The sequence below is a fragment of the Notolepis coatsorum genome, assembly GCF_963971535.1.
Source record: "Notolepis coatsorum genome assembly, chromosome: 3".
Classification (NCBI taxonomy): domain Eukaryota; kingdom Metazoa; phylum Chordata; class Actinopteri; order Aulopiformes; family Paralepididae; genus Notolepis; species Notolepis coatsorum.
In genome coordinates this window covers 39,334,706-39,356,593 of record NC_140167.1, presented here as the reverse complement: position 1 = coordinate 39,356,593, position 21,888 = coordinate 39,334,706, and the positions used below count along the sequence as shown (strand labels likewise).

The following is a 21,888-nucleotide window of genomic DNA, read 5'->3' as shown; positions in this document are numbered from 1 at the left end:
GATTTCTCGTGGCTGGCGCTCAAAGTGTTAAGGGATAAAGGAATATCTTATCTTATCTAACAGCTGGGAGAACAGAAAAGAAAGACGAAGAAAGAGTGGAAATGTTACATGATGGTGGTAGTAACGTTTTGGAACAATCTCCATTATGCGCAAGTTCCATTTCCATGGCAAGAATCCTAATATTCCATTTCCTTTATACAGGCATTTCAGTAATCAAGATATGAAAATTCATATCAACACTGTATCCCGTCTAACATATTAGATATAGAGATGTTCCGATACCATTTTTTACTTCCCGACCCGATTCCGATAGCTAAGCTTTGGGTATCGGCCGATACCGATCCGATACCAGTGCATACATTAAAAACATTTATATATATATATATATACCGTACTTTTCGCACTATAAGCCGCACCTGAATATAAGCCGCAACAGCTAAATTGAATGATGTGTACATATATAAGCCGCACTGGACTATAAGCCGCAGGTATTTTAATGTTTAATTACCATATGTAATTAGCATTGGGACACAATACTGTCGGACAAATAACAAGAATTAACTCATTTACAAGTTGTATTACGTTTAGCAAATAAGGGAACAGATGAATAACATTTCAATGCAGTCAAAAAAGCTATATTTTGATTAAAATTTTCGGGTTTGGTCACGTCAAGTCACATATAAGCCGCATCGTTATATAAGCCGCAGGTTCGAAAAATGGGGGGAAAAGCTGCGGCTTATAGTCCGAAAAGTACGGTATATATATATATATATATATATATATATATATATATAAAAAGAATTTACAGCTACCGTTTTATATATACTGTTTTTTAGTAATAACTATAAAGTAATGGTATTTATTCAACAACAGGTGATTGTATAATTAGTATTATACAACTATGCTCAATGAGTTCACCCACGGAAAGGTTGTTGTGACATTGATTCCGCACGGAGGTTACACGTTGCACTTCCTATCCAGGCTGCTCCGTTTAGGTTAGCTAGTAGCAGAGGCTCTGTTGTGATTTTTAATGCACAATAAATATCATTTGGCACTAAAAGCTAAACATTGTCACTGGTATCATGGCTGTCCGCATTGTCATTAATTGCATGCATGTGTGGGAGAGGATGATCAGTTAGCCACGTTAGCGTGAGCTAGCAGTTAACGCGAGCTAGGTTAGCCTGAGCTAACGTTAGATGGAAACAAGACAATATAACGTTACTGGTGAAAAAGTGATTTACCTTGGAATACTCCTTTGCCAACTTGTTGTACTTTGCTTGCAGGTCTGCAGCCATTATTGCTGGATTATGAATAGCCCCAACTTTAGCCAAGGTAACGTTAAAGCTAAAACTAGCTTTTCGGTTAGCTGCTCTTCAGCTAATGCTAATAACACCAGCAAGCGAATACATCAGAGCTCCCCGTCACACTGCTTTGTCAGGCGATGGCATTTAAGAAAGTATCTGCTGTTAAAATGACAAACAGCATTGACACTTTAATTCACGGTCGATTAAAAACACGTTTGTTTTATAATGCTCACTCTCAGCAGGAGAATACCGCACGTGTTGTTGATAAATTACGTCATATGGTATCGGAGCGCAGAATTAGAGGGTACTCGCCGATACCAGCATTTTAAGCAGTATCGGAGGCATTTCCGATACTGGTATCGGTACAACTCTAATTAGATACATCAGCCAGTTTCTAGTAAAAATGCACTTATTGTTTGAATCAAAATCACTTTATTCGCCAATTCAACATGTGTGCAAGGACTTGTCTTGGTGACATTGGGGCAGAGACACAACAACTAACACAGACAGCACTCAATATGACAATTAACGGCAAATTTTTCAGTCCATGTTGCCGAGTTCCACATGTGAACTTCATGTGAGAAAATAGGCTCAACCTCACATCTCTAGATGTGCAGCAGCCCCTGTGGCTGTTCTAACCTCTTAACACTTTCAGTGCCCAGCAGGGGGCGCTCATTTAGTGCTTGAATGCCCACATCCACTTCAATGTTAGCATTAATATCGCCTAATCTACGTTTTAAATTATGGCTATGTGTCTAATCTGCCCGTCGCATTATCAATGACCCATTTCCAGTCAACATTGTCGAAGCGGATTGTTTTTTTATCGGTTCATTTCCGTTTGATAGCATTTTGAAAAGCCCTCGTTTTCACGGAAAAAAAGAAGAGATGCCATGATAATCGCCCTGTACTGTAATATTCTAGAACGTTGTAATTTTTCTGCCTATTTATGAATAGTTTTCAAATAAACGCTAGATTATCGATAGTATATGTGTACGTGTGCACGCTGGTGCCGCGCGCTGAAAATCGATTCTCTCAGTTCCTGATCGCTCTTAGAGTCAAACAGCCATATCACATTATAGGGGAAAAGCTTATCTCCGTGAAAACGGGTCTGATTATCCTAAGACTGGTAAAATAGATTCCTTACCTGAGATCAGATGATATCCAAATGGAGGGCGGCTAGGTGGTGTAGTGGTCTAAGGCACTCGCCACCAGTGTGGAGACGCTAGGATTCGCGTGTTCGAATCCAGCTCTCCACATTGTTTTTCAGTTTGGCTGGTCGTCCGCAGTAATACACATTGGCCGTATTACGGGGAGGGAAAACTGAAGGGTGGGGATCGAACGTTGTGAACAAGCGACTCCTACAAGTCGGTTGGTGCGCCTGCGCAGTAGAATCAGGAAGTGTCGGGGGCAGCGTGAGCCTCCCACGCGTTACTCCTCGACACTGAGAGATCGAGCTGCGCAGGTGAAAAGATGCGACTGCTGTTACCTCAAGTACCGGAGGGAACTTGTGCTATGTATGACTTAGTCCACATTGCAGCCGGCTTGTGGGAGGCAAGAAACAGCGTTCGTGACAGGGGAGGGTTGAATTGGATGATACGAAATTGGGATGGGAGAAAATATAGAAAAATGGGAGAAAAAGTGGATCAAAAAAAAAGATGATATCCAAATGGATTATTCCAATTCCTGATCACCATTCTGAAAATCGATCCTTTTATTGATCCCACGCGTATACTGTAAAACACATAATCCCCGCTGCTGTGAGGGTCCAGCATGAAGCTGATCGACCCCGGTTACAAGAGTGAGAAGTAAAATGTGGAGTCCGGGTTTTTTTTCTCTCATTCATTTTCATTGAGTCCAATCCAAAAGGGTGAATTACCATTTGGGAGACGATAGGGGGCGCTTTTTTCACATCTGAGCGCCTGGGGTGGCTGATTTACCAACGGTAGACTCGGTTGATGAAATATGAATTCAGATCGCTAATAAATATTAAAAAAAACAAGAAAAAACGAATATTCTCGTTATGGGCATTCAACCCGCGGGGGGTAAACCCGAGAAAACTCGGGTTGGGCATTCAAAGTGTTAAAGGAACACGCCAACATTGTTGGAAATTCACTTACCATCTTGTCCAGAGTGAGACAACAAGATGGATACCGGTTTCTTCTCTGCGAGTTCAGTAGAAAGCTATCCGGCTGCATGTTAGCCCAGCTTAGCACAATGAATGGAAGCGGACAATGCTGGTTAGCCTAACCCAGGGGTCAGCAACCTTTACTATCAAAAGAGCCACTTTTCCCCCCTCCCACAACATAAAATGCTCAGGGAGCCGCACAACCTATTTACCCTTAAAATGAAGATAACAGTGTATAACGTTTTATATATCCCCAAGCATACCCCACATTTAGCATAAAACGCCTGACAATTGCATACCCAAAGTAATTTGCGATTTATTATACTTTATACTTATAGCACACAGTTTGTTGCATTAATGGAATTATAAAGCAACAAAAAGAAAAAAAATACTTTATTGCTGTTTTTACCTGTTATAACAAAGGGAAACCTCAAACTCTTATGAAGAGGAGAAAAAATACTGGCTGTGTAGACCTATTTTTAAATAAAACACAGAAGAGGAGACAAAACACTGGTGTCTGTAGACAGACTTTGAAATAAAAACCTGAACTATTCAGGTATATTTGAGTCCTTCCCTTATTTGTGGAACATTTATAAAATAAAAAGTAGTCCACTTTGAAAAAAGACTACCATGTGTAGACCTACTTTGAAATAAAACCCTGAACTATGCAGCCCTATTTGAGTCCTTCCCTTATTTGTGGAAAATCTATCAAATAAAAAGTAAATTTTTCGTTGTTCGCAAATTTCGCACCACATATCAGGCATACAGGTATGCCTGCATCGTTAGTCGTGAAAGCAAAATAATCTGTCCACGGTTAGCTTACTGGGGGGTCGGAAACTCAAGATTAGCCACTTGCAGGCAGGGAGAGGCGCGGGGTGTGACGTACTGTATATTTTAGTTGATGAAATATTTTTTCATTTCAGTGTCACAGTATGACATCGATCTCCAAAATAAGAGAACAAAAAAGACATTAAAAAAAAAGTTAAAAAAAAAAAAAAAAAAAAATTGTCAGGGAGCCGCAGCTGATTGGCTAAAGAGCCGCATGCGGCTTCGGAGCCGCAGGTTGCCGACCCCTGGCCTAGACGTTGGCAAACTAACACTTCTCCCGGAGTTTAAGCTAGGCTACCGGTACTGTTAGCTTGCATTCATTGTGCTAAGCTAGGCTAACATGCAGCCGGTTAGCTTTCTAATGAACACACAAGAGGGGAAACTGGCATCTACAATATCTTCCCTGACTCTGAAGATGGTAAGCAAATGTCCCATAATGTCGTGGTATTTCTTTTAACAAGGGCACCGGAATGAGAAGCACATTGTTCCTCTGGCTCACACACACGGCTGAGGTGGGCATGGTGTGTTTTAAGCTGCAAGATAGAATTACCTTCCTGTAGCCAGGGACGGGGACCAGAAACACACCACTCTGCTCCTCCATGGTCACACTGGAGTGGAGGGGATACACCTGAAGTCTGAAGGAACCATAGAACATTCACAAAAAGACAACAGTTGTGATTGGAGGAAATCAAGAAAAGAGGGGGTGGGGCTTGACGAACTTGGGACGCATCGGTATTGGTATCGAACATCAGGGCAAAAAACAGTGCATCGGTATTGCAAGAATGTCCCTCGAAACAAACAATCGATACCAAGCGTAACATTTAAGTGAAGACTCGTAGAAAAGATGTTAACCCCTTAACACTTTCAGCGCCAATCACGGAAAAAGTTGGGTTATCTCGCCAACGGTTGAGCGCCAAAACCAGAGAAAAGTCAGGTTTTCGATTGTTGATTGTTTTTTCTTTTATTCGATTTTAATATTCTATACAGTCTCACAGACCTCGGTGTATCATTGGGACTCATTCTGAGACGTCAAGAATGCAATGCCGACCGAATCCTGCTAGGTGGCTGTATCGCCTACCCTTAGAAACCTTATTTCACACTGCGTTACATTTTATATGGTCAGGGGGCGGAGAAATGGTACCCGGGCAAGTGAAAGGCTTAATTCGAGCCATTTGTAACGCGTCCAGCACACTTGATGTATAGTTTGTCCTAGGGGTGGACGGTATAAACGGTATACGGTATAAACGGTGTGAATTTGCGCTACGGTATGTATTTTGACTATACCTTCATACCTTGTGACCGGTAGACTACAGCAGCTAAGTCACAGCAGTAGCAATGACGTTAACGTTACTTGCCGATTGACTCGACGTTTGCAGTGGTCGTTGCATAAGTGTTAGTACTGAGTTTTTCTCCACTTGTTCACAGACCTTGCCATATAGTTTGGGCATTTCAATTTGACTAAGGAGGCTGAGAGGAGACTTGCTTTAGCGCAGCAACAGGCTAACGTTAGCCACTAAGCTAAGCTAACGTTCTAACGTGACTCTGCAACACCAGTGAGGAAAATGGGGGCGGGTATATTGACGATAGGGCTGCACGATTAATCGATTTTAAATCGAAATCGCGATTTGGAATGATGCAATTATCAAATTGAAAAAAGAAAAAAGAATCGCAATTTTTATTTATTTAATTTGTTTGCTTTATTTCTACTGGGCAGTCCAGTAGAGAGATAGAGGAGGAATGGGAGACAGAGTGGGGGGGGAAGACATTCGGCAAATAACGACGGGTTCGGGAATCGAACCCGGGTCGGCCGTGTCGCGGCTGAGCGCGCTATGTGGTTCGCCACTGGGGCGCCCGAATCGCAATTTATAAAAAAATTTTAACCAGGAAGTCCCATTGAGATACAAGATCGGTTTGGGAGAGGGAGGTAAGGGGTTTTAGATTGTGTGTTGTGAAGTTTAGACTTCAGAGAGGGAGAGTAAAGTACAGAAAAAAAGGTACCGTTGGGTACCGGTATCGATTCCCAGGTAAAAAGAAACATTTTCAGGCTCGGTGTGCCGAAAAGACCCATGCGTAGGCCAGATGCAAGCCGCATTTTACAATAAACATCTTTGGGGCTGCTTAAAAAAAATATATAATTATAATCGCATCTCGCAATATCTGTCGGAAAAATCGCAATTAGATTATTTCCCAAAATCGTGCAGCCCTAATTGACGAGGCTTGAAATATAATAGAATAGAAATACTTTTATTATCCCGTGGGAAATTTGACACTGCAAATCGCTCAACATTTAAACATTTAGACAGAACAGGTCACGAATTAGAATAATAAAACAAATCAAATCAAGTTGCCTAGTATAAGAGTAGAGTAAAATAGAATAAAAATGGAATAAAATATACAGTAAATAAATACAGTAAAAATATACTGAGGTCTACAGTAGGTGTAGTATCGCAGTGCTGTTTCGAACTAAGTCCAGGAAGATGGTAACTGCCACTCTGTGCTCAGTGATGCAGTGAGGCACAGTGATGCATTGTATAGTCTGATGGCTGTTGGAATGAAGGACTTCCTGTGCCGTTCAGTGCTGCATTTGGGTAGTGTGAGCCTAGCACTGAACATGCTCCTCAGCCAAGTCTGTGTATAGTGGGTGAGAGGGGTTTTCCCTGATGGCCTGGAGCTTAGCAAGGCTCCTCCTCTCCGCCACCCTCGCTAAGGAGTCCAGCTCCACCCCAACCACGCTACTGGCCTTCCTGACCAGCTTATCCAGCCTGGTTGTGTCCCCTGCTCTCAGTCTGCTGCCCCAGCAGGTCACAGCGTACAAGAAGGCGCCCGCCACCACCGACTCATAGAACATCCTCAACATCCTTGTACAGACATTGAAGGATCTCAGCCTTCTAACTTCACATTTATTTGGCTATTCATTTCTTTATATCGCTTTATCCATCGGGCTGCTCCCGTCTCCAACTCTGTGTTGACATCCTGGTGTGACATCTTAGGAAGCTCAAACCGCAAACTCAAACCTATTACATCACGCTCTCTCGCTCTCTCTCGCTCTCTCTCTACGTTGTCAAACATGTACACTAAAGGTAAGTTATGTTGGAGTTGTATTGTGTTTGAGTTGTTTGGGGGAAAGAAACCTCCTGTCCTGCTGTAGTTTTTATTTTCACTTTGTGCCGCTTGATTTGATTGTATTTCATGAAAAAAGTGTTTTTCAGAGATGGAAGTAACTTGAGAAAAGGTTTTGCATTTTTCTATTGCAGTTTTGCACAATAAATGTTCTTAAAATACCTCTGTACTATGTGAAATATGTCCTAGTAATACAGAGTACAGCAATAGCTGCCATACCAGTGTTTTACCCCTTCAGAAGCATTTATATAGACATTTTAAGATAAATTAATATACCGTGATATATACAGTTATCGTCTATGCTTCAAATTATACCGTGATATACATTTTAGACCATACCGTCCAGCCCTAGTTTGTCCCATTTCATGTCAGGGACCCGATGGACATCAATACTGGAAATCGCGATCAGACAATTGGAATATTCATTTTGGAATAGCTCCTAGCAAAGGAAAGGACTATATGGCATCAATCCTACTTTGATCCTACAATGATTTCACATCGATCATGTAACATACTCAAACGTATGCCGTTGCTGACGATCAGAGCATCACAAAACAGACCGACTAGGTAGAAACTACCACCACCTAAAGAATGCTTATTATACTTTGTTTTATCCATGTTGAGAGTGAATAACAGGTAGGCAGCGAGGTGCAATGTAGGCTCATTCAACATGAAAAAAGTCGGCAGACAAAATTCCTATAGTTTCTCAATAGTCCAGTGCGCTCCACAGAACGGGCTGTCAGATAGACACATTGGTTGTGTGTAGTGTAGGATAGACCAATGGAGAGAGGCGCTTGTCTCTAGTTTTATAATAAAAAATGGCAAAAAGACAAAGGTATACTGTTCAGTGCTTACGGCCATACCAACCTGAGCACGCCCGATCTGATCTTGGTTCATGGCGTTTGGGAGATCAAAAGCCGATACATAAAGTTGAACACTTTGATGGACTTACTGGCGCACGTCGCAATTGATTCATGAATTAACTGGACGCGAGGATTACGCACAAGTCCACTGCCAACGCAGCCAGCGGTGAGTAGACTACTCCATGCGTTTTAAGCTCAGAGAAATTGTGTGTACTCAAACACTAGCAGTGTGAATCATAAGTCACAAGGCACGTTATAAAAATAACTCGAAATGTCGGAGAAACCTGAGGATGCGAGTCGGACTGATCCAATCCAGGATGAACATGCCGCTGAAACTTCATGCACTTGTCCTAATAAACTAACCTACACTGTAGCACTCAACACTTTGATGAACATTGTTACTCAGCTGATAGAGTTGTGCCCTTCCTGATGACTTGTCGTACAGAACTTGTAAGTCGCTTTGGATAAAAGCATCAGCTAAATGACTAAATGTAAATGTAAACTGAAAGAGAGCTTTTCAGACTGGCAAACTATGTGCGCTAACAAGGAAGATAATGAAATTAAAGCATTAATGGATAATGTCCGTGATGATGAAAATAAGGAAAATGTTGAGGATGGTTTGAAGACATTTAACACCTTGTTGGGGGAATTCATGGAATTACATGTCTGCAAACTAGGGGCGCACGATATTGATTTTTTGACCCAGATATTGATACAGATAATTTTCTGCTCCTCAAGGTTGATACCGATAACCGATATATATTTATTGTATTGTGGGGGACAATAATGGACAATAGAATTCACATTCATATTCTGTCACCTCCATGTTCAATGTTAGGCACAGGGTGTGGTTAGAGGGCATTGACGTTATGTTAGGGCTGGGCGATATGACCAAAAACGTTATCGCGATAAAATTATAAAATTATTTTCATATAATTCGATATCGATAATTATCGTCGATATAATGTCTGTCAAGTTTAATTAACTTCTAATATGCTGCTGCGAATGTCTCAAGTCGAGTTGATGTCGTCATCAGTCCTCGCACGTTAGCAGTTAGCCGACAAGCGGAGTATCTCATGACAATAAAATACTCTCTTCCGCCACAATATATTGAAACGACGTCCACTCCCACACTACTATAAATGTGGCCTCAGAATTCAAAACACACATACTCGGCACGTAAATATATAAAACAGTGCCGTGCAAGCTAGTTAACCTAGCCAGCCTGTTGCTTCTACGCGGTGTATTCCATGACAATGTGCTAAATATCACACTAAAATACTCTCTTCCGCCACAATATATTGAAACGACTACCACTGTATACCCCCACTACTATAAACGTGGCCTCAGAATTCACCACACACACATACTCTGCACGTAAATATATAAAACAACGCCGTGCAAGCTAATTAGCCTAGCAAGCCTTGTTGTTGAGTGAGTCCTACCGCTCTGGGTCTCCTTCCGGGTCTCCGTCGATCTCGGCCATCTCCTTCACTGATTGGTTGTTAGCTGTTGTGCGTAGCACGTCATCACATAAGGTTGGTTGTTGTTAGTGAGTGTGCTGAGCCGAGGCTGAACGGAGCCAAGCTTGGAAAATCGATATATCGAAACTTTGCGACCACGTTTCATGTTTATTTCGAGGAAATAATTTATCACGATAGTTATCGTTATTGTTTTATCGCCCAGCCCTACGTTATGTAGTCACACGGGTTGACGTGATGACGTATGAGTTTGTATTAAGGAAGTGGGAAGTAAACATGAGACGTTACGTGTATTGCATCTAAGCAACCGTCTGGCAGTCTGTTTGTTCCGCACTCCTACATTGGTGACTCTGACGATCGTTTTTGGACGCTTCCAAAGACTGGATTACATTTTTTGAACAAGCAAACATGAGTGTGAACGCTGTAGCAATGAAGCTACCGGAGTTCTGGGAGCAGCAGGCTGCTGTTTGGTTTGCGCAAACGGAGGCGCAGTTCGCTATACGGAGGATCACGGAGGATGATACAAAGTACTATTACGTGGTATCGGCGCTCGGCGGGGCTACCGCATCCAGAGTAGCACATCTGCTCGGGAATCCTCCGGAGGATGGAAGTAAGTACGACACACTGAAAGACGTGCTGCTAGAAACTTTTGGTCAGACGGAGTCCGAGTGTGCACGTCAGCTACTGTCTTTGCTCAGTGGTTCTAGCTCCTCAAGGCTGTCTAGTACCCTCACTGCCTCTGAGTTCTCGAGTATGTTGGCTGAGTTCCCAGTTCTTACCATGCCAACTTTTTCAGCAGCTACAGCTAAGCATGGTGTGGAACATTATATACCGACTACAGGCCCGCCAGTACATGCCCGTGCACAGCGCCTGGATCCAGGTAAACTGGCTATTGCTAAGGCGGAGTTTGAGGCGATGGAGTGCCTCGGCATCGTGCGCCGGTCCAATAGCCCCTGGGCCTCGCCACTCCATATGGTGCCAAAGCCCGCCGGAGGTTGGCGCCTGTGTGGTGATTATCGCCGCCTGAATGATGCTACGACCCCTGACCGCTATCCTATACCACACATTCAGGACTTTTCATCTCGCCTTGCAGGGAAGGTCATATATATATATTTTTTGATCTTTTTCCCCCTCCTTTTTCCTCCGATTTTCTCCCATCCCAATGTTAGTCGTTATGCCAATTCCCAATCCCCTTCCTGGTCGCTGCGCACTTACCCCCCACAGTCGGTCTGGGAGAGTGGAGGCTACCACGCGCTTCCTCCGACACAATCAACTGCTTCTTTTCACCTGGCAGCGCGGATTCTCACTGAGAGGGCGTAGCGTGTGGAAGGATCACACTATCCCACTTAGATCCTATCCGCGCTTAGCAGGCGCCCCGACCGAACTGTAGGAGTCGCTGTTTACAACGACCCGGACCCACCCCGCCAGCTTCTCCCACCCTCTAATACTGCCAATTGTATTAGTGTGAACGGCCAGCCAAGCTGGTGACAACCCCGGAGCTGTGAGCTGGATTCGAACAGGCAAATCCAGCCGCTCCGGGGTTGGTGACGGAAGGTCATATTTTCTAAAGTGGACCTGGTTCGTGGTTATCACCAGGTGCCGGTGCAGTCACAGGACATTTCCAAGACCGCAGTAATCACCCCTTTTGGGCTCTTTGAGTTCCTCCGCATGCCTTTTGGTCTCAAGAACGCTGCCCAAGCATTTCAGCGCCTCATGGACAGTGTGTTAAGGGATCTGCCTTTCCTGTTCATTTATTTAGATGACATCCTCATCGCCAGCTCCTCCAGGGCTGAACACATGGTTCACCTCTGCACACTTTTTGAGCGCCTGAGTCAGCATGGCTTGATTCTTAACCCAGCCAAGTGCCAGTTTGGACTGCGAATAATTGATTTCCTGGGGCACCGCATCACAAAGGATGGGGCAGTGCCTCTGCCATCGAAAGTGCAGGCTGTGAGCGAGTTTCCGTAGCCCCCCACCGTCCGGGCACTACAGGAATTTTTGGGTATGGTGAATTTTTATCATCGCTTTGTGCCTGGCGCAGCCCAGCTCATGCAGCCCCTCTACGAGGCACTCCAGGGCAAATCTGCTAAGCTCACTCTCACTTGGACAGAGGAGATGGATGGAGCTTTTAAAAACACCAAGCAAGCCCTGGCTGGGGCGGCCATGTTGGCGCACGCAACCCCTCGCCTTTTTTAGTCTGCAGCTCAGAGCCAGTAAGCGCAATTACAGCACCTTTGACCGGGAGCTCCTCAGCCTCTATCTGGCGGTACGGCATTTCCGTTTCCTGTTGGAGGGCCGACCATTCACAGCATTTGTCGATCACAAACAGTTGACCTTTGCTATGGCCAAGGTCTCAGAGCCATGGTCCGCTCGCCAGCAACGCCAGTTGTCCTCCATCTCTGAGTTTACAACAGACATCCAACATGTGGCCGGGAAGGACAACCCTGTCGCCGACTGCCTCTCTCGTGCTATCATCAGTACGGTCCACCTCGGGATTGATTATGCACAGATGGCAGCCGATCAGCTTTCCGACAAGGACGTCCAGGCATGTAGGACCACCGATACAGGTCTTCAGTTGGTGGACATCTCTTTTAATGACACTGGTTCTACGCTCCTGTGTGACATCTCACTTGGGCAGCCTCGCCCTGTTGTCCCTGCCGCTTGGAGGAGGCGGGTTTTCGACGCCCTTCACTGCCTTTCTCACCCGGGCAGGAAACCATCTCAGCTGTTGGTGGCAGCCAAGTTCGTCTGGCACGGTCTTAAAAAGGATGTTGGGGATTGGGCTAATGCTTGTCTAGAGTGTCAACGGGCCAAGGAGAAACAAGTTTAAGAAAAAAATAAAAGAAAAAATTGGAGTTATCAATAATTTTATCGGGTTTATTGGGATGACATAATAGCTGATAAAGCTGATATCGGCCCGATAAGTATCTCAAACATGTCGTTTAAAGTTTATTATGCCGCCTATGCAGCTCGTTTAATTGTATCCATTTTCTGCCTCTGCCACAAATGTATGTCTCAGTTATAAGGTGGTCTGTCACAGAGTTAAAACATTTTCACTATCAATATATTAAATTAGCCATTGTTTTAGTTCTGGCACGCCATATAATGGCTTGGAAAGAATTTGGCCCGAGGCCAAACTTAATTGCCGACCCCTGCCCTAACTCCATCAAAACAGCAGTCAAAGTGTATATTTGCTTACCAATGATTTTAAGTGCCATTAGCTAAATATGAGTTTATAAAAATCTCAGCGCTACTTTTAGGCGAATTTTCTGAAAATATGGCTAGGGCTTAACTCAATCAGTTCCAGCTGTGACAAACAAGTGTGTCACCTTGTTTGTAGAGCTAAATCTATATTTTATATTATAGCTATGGGTCCAATGTCATTGTCAATTGACAGAATGTCATTGTCAATTGACAGTATGAACCTTGCTAGGGGTGGACGGTATAAACGGTATACGGTATAAATTTGCTCTACGGTATGGATTTTGACTATACCTTGTAACCGGTAGAGCAGCTGTAAAATAGCAATGACGTCATGTAACCACAGCGCGACTATTTCACTCGCATTTGCCCCTAAAAATAGATAGAATTAGTCATAGATAATAGATATGTGCAAACTGGAAAAAGTTATTTAGGAGGCTTCGCGCAGTGGGCGTGTCAACACGCAATTGTCATTTCATAATAAACACATATCACCGCGGCGCACAGCAAGTTTCAATTTCAGTTCCTGGCATTTTTTACCAGTGGAGAAAGGTAAGAGATTTCCTTATCGTTTTTCTTATATGAATTATTCTACGTTAATAAAACATACCTGGTGATCAACTACAGTTTGCTGTGAACATTATGATGTGTGTGTAGTGTTCTGATAACGACGGCTGGGCAGCGGGAGCTGGATGCTGGATTTTGCGAGAAGCATGCAGCTGCAGAGCCGCAGAGCTGGACAGCTGTGGCTGCACAGTGCAATACTCCAATTCAGCCATTGGCAATATAGCCGTTGGGTGGGGGGCGCTGTTGAGCGGGCCTGTGACCGGACCTGAAAGCGCCCCTGCTCTGCGGCTCTGCAGTTGCATACTATTGGGATTCGTTGGGAGCAGCACGGAGTCTCGACTCAGGACTTATTTTATTTGGAATATAATGACTGTATACGCAAAAGTAGCCTAGTTTTAAGTTAAAATATTATAAATCTACATGCCTTGAGGATGTCATTCTTTATATAGCCTGCCCGCAGGGTTGCATACTCAGCCCATTACTGTACACCCTGCTCACACATGACTGTTCCCCCTCCTACCGCTCCAATTACATCATCAAGTTCGCAGACGATACCACAGTTGTGGGTCTCATAACAAACAACAATGAGTCTGCCTACAGGAGGGAGGTGGAAGACCTTACAGCCTGGTGTGACAACAACAACCTGGCGCTCAACATAAAGAAAACAAGAGATCATAGTGGATTTCAGAAGAACAAGGCCTGACCACTCCCCTCTGCTCATCAACAACGAGGTAGTGGAGAGGGTCACTGAGTTCAAGTTCCTGGGTCTCAGTGTGAGTGAGACCCTGTCCTGGAGCACCAACACCGCATCAGTGATCGGGAAAGCTCAGCAACGCCTATACTACATAAGGAAGCTGAAGCAGGCTGACCTGCCACGAAATCTCCTTGTCAACTTTTATCATTGTGCGGTTGAGAGTGTGCTGACCTACGGTGTGTCTGTGTGGTTCTCCAGCTGCACAAAGGCAGAGCAAGAGGCTCTACAGAGGGTGGTGAAGGCGGCAGGCAGGATCGTCGGGACTCCTCTACCAAACATCACCTCCGTCTTCACCTCCCGCTGCCTCCACCTCTCCAAGTGTATTATCAAGGACCAGTCTCACCCAGCACATCACCTCTTTCAGCTCCTTCCCTCAGGGAGGAGATACCGGTCCATACATGCGAAGAGTTCAAGATTTATGAACAGCTTTTCCCCCCAAGCAGTCAGACTGTTAAACTCTCATTGACTGTCCCCTCACGTGCACCATGCACTTACCTGGACTTGATAACCACTATGTTACCGCTCATCATGCACTTTATTATTTAAAATATTCTGTTATATGTATAGTGTTATGTGTTACATGTATGTATATATTGTACTACGGTCTGTGGGAGCTCCCCTGAAATTTCGTTGTATACTTGTGTGCAATGACAATTAAAAGTCTATTCTACTGCAGCTCGATACCGCCACCTGGGATAATCTGGCCGGTACTGCACCCTCAGCGTCGCAGTAGGGCTTCTAACGAAAACATACGGGTCCCTGGCATTAAATAGGATATTAAAATCGAAAAAAAGACAAATTAACCAAACACGTAATATTACGTGGTCTGGCACCCAACGGTTGTCGGGCAATCACGTAATATTACGTGGGTGGCACTGATTGAGTTAAGAGGTTAAATCTCTCCAAAGGTGAAACATTTATTATCGCATCTCAATCATTCTTGTCCAATGACCACAAATAATCCAAGTCTATATTTGATCAATATTGCGTTTGTTAGCATAGATTATGTTTGAAGTCTTTAGTATCCTAAAGGGAAAAAATGTAAAAAGAAAAAACTGAGCTGCAGCTTACCTTTTGCGCACCAGCTTGGCCAAGGCCTCCTGCATGTAGTGGATCTCCCTTAGGCCAGGGAGGAAAGCCAACACACTGCCTCTCTCTGGCAGAGTCAGGCCTCCACCTCTCTCTGCCTTGCTGCAACACACATGCAGAACAGTTAATGTGTGTTTCGTAGGTGTATACGCCTGCAGAGAGAAACTGGGTGAAGTGGAGAGAGCCTTTACCACTGGTCTTTGGCCTCCAGCTCGTCAAAGCTTTGAATGAGACTGACGGCAACATTGTACATCTCCTCTGAGATATGAGGGTCATCGGATTGAGGTGACTCCATCTGTCAAACACACACACACAAGGATACAAGGACACACACAGACACACCACACACACGCATGGATGCACGCACACAACCATATTAATAATTGTGCAGTGCGGGCGGCCGGGTAGCGCAGCGGACTAAGCGTCTGTCTACCACCACAGAGCCAGTGGGATCGAATCCGGCTGTGGTGCCTCCGGCTTGGCCGACCGTCAATACTAACACAATTGGCAGTGTTAGCGGGTGGGAACCCGGCGTGGGTGGGTCCTGGTCGTTGTAAACAGCAACTCCTACAGTTCGGTCAGGGCGCCTGCACAGCAAGGGAAGGATCTGGGAGAGGTAGTGTGACCTTCCACATGTTACACTCTCCCAGTGAGAGTCCGCGCTGTCAGGTGAAAAGAAGCGGTGGGCTGGCTACACATGTGTCGGAGGACGCATGTGATAGTCTCCGCCCTCCCAGACCGACGGTAGGGGGTAGAGTGCGCAACGACGAGGAAGGGGATTGGGAATTGGCATAACGACTAACATTGGGATGGGAGAAAAACGGAAAAAGATAATTCAAAATAATTGTGCAGTGCTGTGTAAAGAATAACATCAATCTCGACCATCTCCTTACTGTGTAGCAGAACATGGCACGGATGTCATCCAGGTAATACTCCTCTATGGCGTAGGGAGCCCCCTCTACTTCAAACACATAGGCCGGGTTCATCTGACTGCGAATCGGGGTACCAAAGTACTCTGCAAACTCTCTGCAGTTGATGGTGGCTGACATGAGGATGATCTGTGAAATGAATGTACAGCAAGCTGTGAGGGACAGTTCAGTAGACAATGATAGAAGCCAGAATTATAGATACTAGGTTATAGACCTAGTCAAGTCAAGTCAAGAGTTGTATTTGTCATGGCATACAAGTATACAATGAAATGCGGGGGGTCTTGCCCGCAACGATTGTGCATAATACAATAGTAATATAGTAATAACAATAGTAATATATAATAAGAATCCAATAGAATGACATTGTGCAATAAAACAGGTAAACAAAGTAGGGCATATCGGTATATGTACATGAGTTATTTACAGAGCATGGTAGGACATGCTAGGTCCTGTGGTAGTGCAATACACTGTTAGCTACGGATGAGACACTGGGTCTTTATGTACACTGCTATACAATGCTATACAATCTCAAGTTATACTATACTATTCTTAAAGTGACCTTTCCTTTTGTAAAGTGACCATAAGTGTGAGCGTGTGCAGCATGAGGGTGTGTGTGCTCATGTTAAAGTGGCTGCTAGTGTGTGAGCGTGTACAGTGTGTTGATGTGTGCTAGTGTGTGAGCGTGTACAGTGTGTTGATGTGTGCTTGTGTGTGGAGAGTTCAGTGTTCAAGGCTCTGATGGCCTGGGGGAAGAAGCTGAGCCGAAGTCTCTCTGTCCTAGTTGCTGGTGTTCGCAGGCGTTTGCCTGACCGCAGCAGCTTGAACAGGCTGTAGTTGGGGTGGTGAGAGTCTTTCATTATTCTGCAGGCTCTGGATTTGCACCTCTTGTTGTATAGGACCTGCATGTCTTGGTACATCCATTCGTTGGCTATTGTGATTTTAGCTTCATATTTTTAGGTTATTTACTGGGCATACTTTTGACCCTAGATACTGATTTAGGGTGTCTTCTCATTAGGAACGGGTGCTCCGCTCCGTCCTCGCTCCGTCCTTGAGTACAAACTCCCCCCCTCCCTCTGGTTTCTGTACACACTGCAGTTTTGGTTAGCTCCCAGGCACAATTGAGGAGAGCAACTCTCTATAGTCTATATATTTCTGAATTAACCAAAACAGTTACACAGGACATTTTCGCTGTACCTCGGAAAGTAATGTACCAGCTAAACCTACACAATGGGTTAGATACAGGCGGGATTTTGCATACTTTTCCTACACTAAAAACATTATGGCGGGCGGCTATGTGGCGTAGTGGGCAAGGCGCTCGCCACGAAATCTGGAGACGCTGGGCTTGCCTGTTCGAGCCCAGCGCTCCACATTTGCTTTCAGTTTAGCTGGTCGTCCGTACTAATACACATTGGCCGTATTAGGGGGTGGGAAACTGATGGGTGGGGATCGGGCGTTGTGGACAGCGACTCCTACAGGTCGGTTGGTGCGCCTGCGCAGTAGAATCAGGAAGTGTCGGGGGCAGCGTGAGCCTCCCACGCGTTACTCCTCGCCACTGAGAGATCGAGCTGCGCAGGTGAAAAGATGCGACTGCTGTTACCTCATGTACCGGAGGGGACTTGTGCTATGTATGACTTAGTCCACATTGCAGCCGGCTTGTGGGAGGCAAGAAACAGCGTTTGTGACAGGGGAGGGTTGAATTGGATGATACGAAATTGGGATGGGAGAAAATATAGAAAATGGGAGAAAGTCGATTAAAAAAAAAAAAACATTATGGCCATGCTGTGCGCTAACCACATAGACAGATAGACACAGATAGACAAAACGTATAACGAACAACGTAAAAGATAATTGCATATATACTTGATCGCTATAGTCCTGCTGAACACAACTAGTCACAACGTCGGGCTCCCTTGTTTTGGATGGGCTAGCCGGCCACATTACTGTGGGTAGTGATTAAACAACGGAGGGATCACTGTTGGTTTTGGCCGATTATGCTGTCCACTGCATCAAACCACGGAAAATATATTGAAGCCTCATCTTCTTCACTTTTAGCCGTTGTACCCATGCATGCACATTTTCTAATAACAGCATTATTAGTCATGCCAATCCAATGAAAGACGTGCTGTTCGCGCTGGAGAAAAGCCCAATTGGATGTTGCGTTTGTCTTTTACGTGTTAGTTGTTATTCTAAGATGCTAATTCATCTGTATCTGGATAACCAATGAACGGATTTTGTCGAGGCAGGTAGCGTTATTTCGGGGACATTGATATCTATAGTCTGGTATATTTTTCGTCCACGAAAAATGGAGGCTCTAATTATTATTATTCATAGAGACTCTCGAGCAATAATAATTATTACAGCCTCCATTTTTCGTCCAATATACGAGACTATAGATATCAATTTTCCCGAAATAACGCTACCTGCCTCGACAAAATCCGTGCATTGGTTATCCAGATACATGAATTATCATCTCAGAATAAGTGGCTTTGTATGCGTTTTAGCTTATCTTTTACAGCTTACGTTTTGGGCAATAATTATTTAGAGGCTCCATTTTTCGTGGAAGAAAAATACATCAGTCTAAATAAATGCATTCGAACAAGAAACCAATGTATAGCAATGGCAAAAAAATTGCCAGGCCTAACTATGCGAGCCAGGGAAGTCTTGGGCTTGTAACGTGGCTTCATCTCGAAGTTTTCATCATCCACTGAGCCGTCTGAACTCGCCAAATTACCCATATTGGGTATTGTCCAGTTGTTGCTGTATGTTTTTATCTGCCCAAAATTCAAGCAAGCATGAAAGCATTACAGGTTTGCTCGTGCACCCGAGACCACCTATTCCAGCGGTCCCGTCTTGGAGCGAATCAGCGTCCCCGGATACTGGACTCTCCATAATCACACTGGAAAACCGTGAGTTTTAAAACAATGTACTTTGAGTGAAAGCAAAACAGAGGTCAGAATGACGAGCAATCAACTTGAGCCCAAGCTTAATCTTGATTTACCGCTTGAATGGCCACCATCCACTTCAATGTTAGCGTTAATAACGCCTAATCTATGTTTTAAATTATGGCTATGTCTCTAATCTGCCCGTCGCTTATCAATGACTCGTTTTCCAGTCAACATTGTCGAAGCGGATTGTTTTTTTATCGGTTCATTTTCGTTTTATAGCATTTTGAAAAGCCCTCGTTTTCAAGGAAAATATAAATATTCCATGATAATCGCCCTTTACTGGAATATTCTAGAATACACAAAAACATTGTAATTTTTCGGCCTATTTATTAGGGATGCTGGATATTGGCTTTTTTACCGATACCGATATTGTCCAACTCTTAATTTCCGATGTCGATATCGGCCGATAATATCGGACATCATTTCTATAGAAATGTAAAAAAAAAAATTTAAAAAAAATTTAAAACAGATAGATATTTTCCGATATCACATTTTAATGCCGATATCGGCCGATAATAGACATCCCTACTATTTATGAAGTTTTCAAATAAACACTAGATTATCGATAGTATATGTGTACGTATGCACGCTATATAGGCGATCTGAAAAATCGATTCTCTGAAAGCGATCGCCCACACACACACACAGCAGATCTCAGCGAATACAACTCTGATTATCCCAAGACTTGTAAAATAGATTCCTTACCTCAGATCAGATGTTCTCCAAAAAGATCATTCCAATTCCTGATCGCCATTCCAAAAATTGATCGATTTTATTGATCCAACGCTACATACTGTACATATGTATTCCACGCTGTTCTGAGGCTCCACAATGAATCCGATCGGCTCGGGTTACATGCCTGAGAAGTAAAATGTGGATTCCGGATTTTTCTTTTCTCATCCATTTTCATTGAGTCCATTCCAAAAGGGTGCATTACCATCTGGGAGACGATAGTGGGCGGTTTTTTCACATCTGAGCTCCTACAGGGGCTCCATACCAACGGGAGACTCGGTTGATGAAATATGAATTCAGATCGCTAATAAAAAAAATAAAACGATAATCGCCATCGTGTGCATTCAGGCATTGGGCTGATAAAACGTCTCATCACGTTTTGGGCATTGAAAGTGTTAAGCCCGGCGCCCTATTTTCTGAAAAACTGCCTAAAATACATACCGTACTTTTCGGACTATAAGCCACGGCTTTCCCCCCCATTTTTCGACCTTGCGGCTTATAAAACGGTGCAGCTTATATGTGACTCGACGTGACCAAACCCGAAAATGTAAAAATCAAAATAGCTTTTTTGACTGCATTGAAATGTTATTTATCTGTTCCCTTATTTGCTAAACTTAAATACAACTTGTAAATGAGTTAATTCTTGTTATTTGTCCGACAGTATTGTGTCCCAATGCTAATTACATATGGTAATTAAACATTAAAACACCTGTGGCTTATAGTCCAGTGCGGCTTATATATGTACACATCATTCAATTTAGCTGCTGCGGCTTATAGTCAGGTGCGGCTTATAGTGCGAAAAGAACGGTACCTAAGTAAATGGAATATTGCTCCACTTCTACAAGGTGCATTTGCATGTTCTCGGTATCTAGGGACATCTATGGACCTCAGTGAATGTATTCCCAGTGTCAGAAATATTGTGTCTATTACTAGGCTTGCTTAAATTGTGATGAAACAAAAGGAGAATATGAATTATGATTTTTCTTTGCATCTGAAGCCCAAGACTTCCCTGGCTCGCATACAGTTAGGCCTGGCAATTTTTTTTGCCATTGCTATACATTGGTTTCTTGTTAGAATGCACTGCTCTTTTAAAAATGTTCAATGACCTTATTTTAACTGGACTCTGGGTGTGATGCCATTATGGTAACACTGGATTTGACCGCTGCCTTTGATACGGTGGATCATAAGACCCTTTTATCCCGCCTAGAACAGTGTGTTGGCATCCGAGGTGCTGCCCTTATGTTAATTCAGTTGTACCTGACTGATAGGACTTTCTGTCCATCTGGGTGAATTCTCCTCAAATGTGGCCCCTCTTTCCTGTGGTGTTCCCCAAGGTTCCATCTTGGGTCCCTTGTTATTTTCTTTATACATGCTGCCCTTAGTTTCTATCTTACCTTCCTCTAAAAGTAGAGTGCAATAACTGTCTTGAACCTCTGCTGGCCGCTCTTGCCGACATTAAGATTTGGATGGATCTAAACTTCCTAAATCTTAATGACGGCAAGACTGAGGTAATTGTGTTTGGGTATCTGGACCGCTTGGGAAACTCGGCTGGTGTTTTACGGCCCCTCGATGCCAAAAAACAAAATTCTATAAAAAGCCTTGGTGTCACTTTTGACAGGGATCTGAAATTTGATAAACAGATTGAGTCTGTGGTTAAAGGCTCCTTCTTTCAACTTAAGCTCCTGGCAAAGATAAAGCCCTACCTATCTCCCAAAGACCTGGAGAGGGTCATCCATGCGTTCATATCGTCAAGGCTGGACTAATCTTATCTTTCAAATGCCCGAGTTCAATTTGGATTTAGTATCACCAGGCGTGCATAAGAACAGATAATGAAATCTACTGTATGTACAGTAAGTTTCTTATTCTTGCCAGAGTGCCGCCATTTTGAAACCGATTTCAAATCCGATTGTTGCTAAATGCTCAAAATAGGGGAGACAAACTAACTGTGCT

The 21,888-nt window shown here is 43.9% G+C and overlaps 1 protein-coding gene across 1 annotated transcript in view; it reads right to left on the bottom strand.

Moving 5' to 3' along the window:
- The window catches only part of tdrd9 (tudor domain containing 9), a gene marked incomplete at both ends in the record, with an annotated part of 174,432 nt that overhangs the window by 132,576 nt on the left and 19,968 nt on the right, over positions 1–21,888 (bottom strand). The window contains 4 exons of the mRNA XM_084311176.1: positions 4,808–4,892; positions 15,315–15,434; positions 15,524–15,627; positions 16,226–16,390. Of these exons, the coding sequence (XP_084167302.1) occupies positions 4,808–4,892; positions 15,315–15,434; positions 15,524–15,627; positions 16,226–16,390 (474 nt within the window). The remainder of the gene's footprint in view (positions 1–4,807; positions 4,893–15,314; positions 15,435–15,523; positions 15,628–16,225; positions 16,391–21,888) is intronic.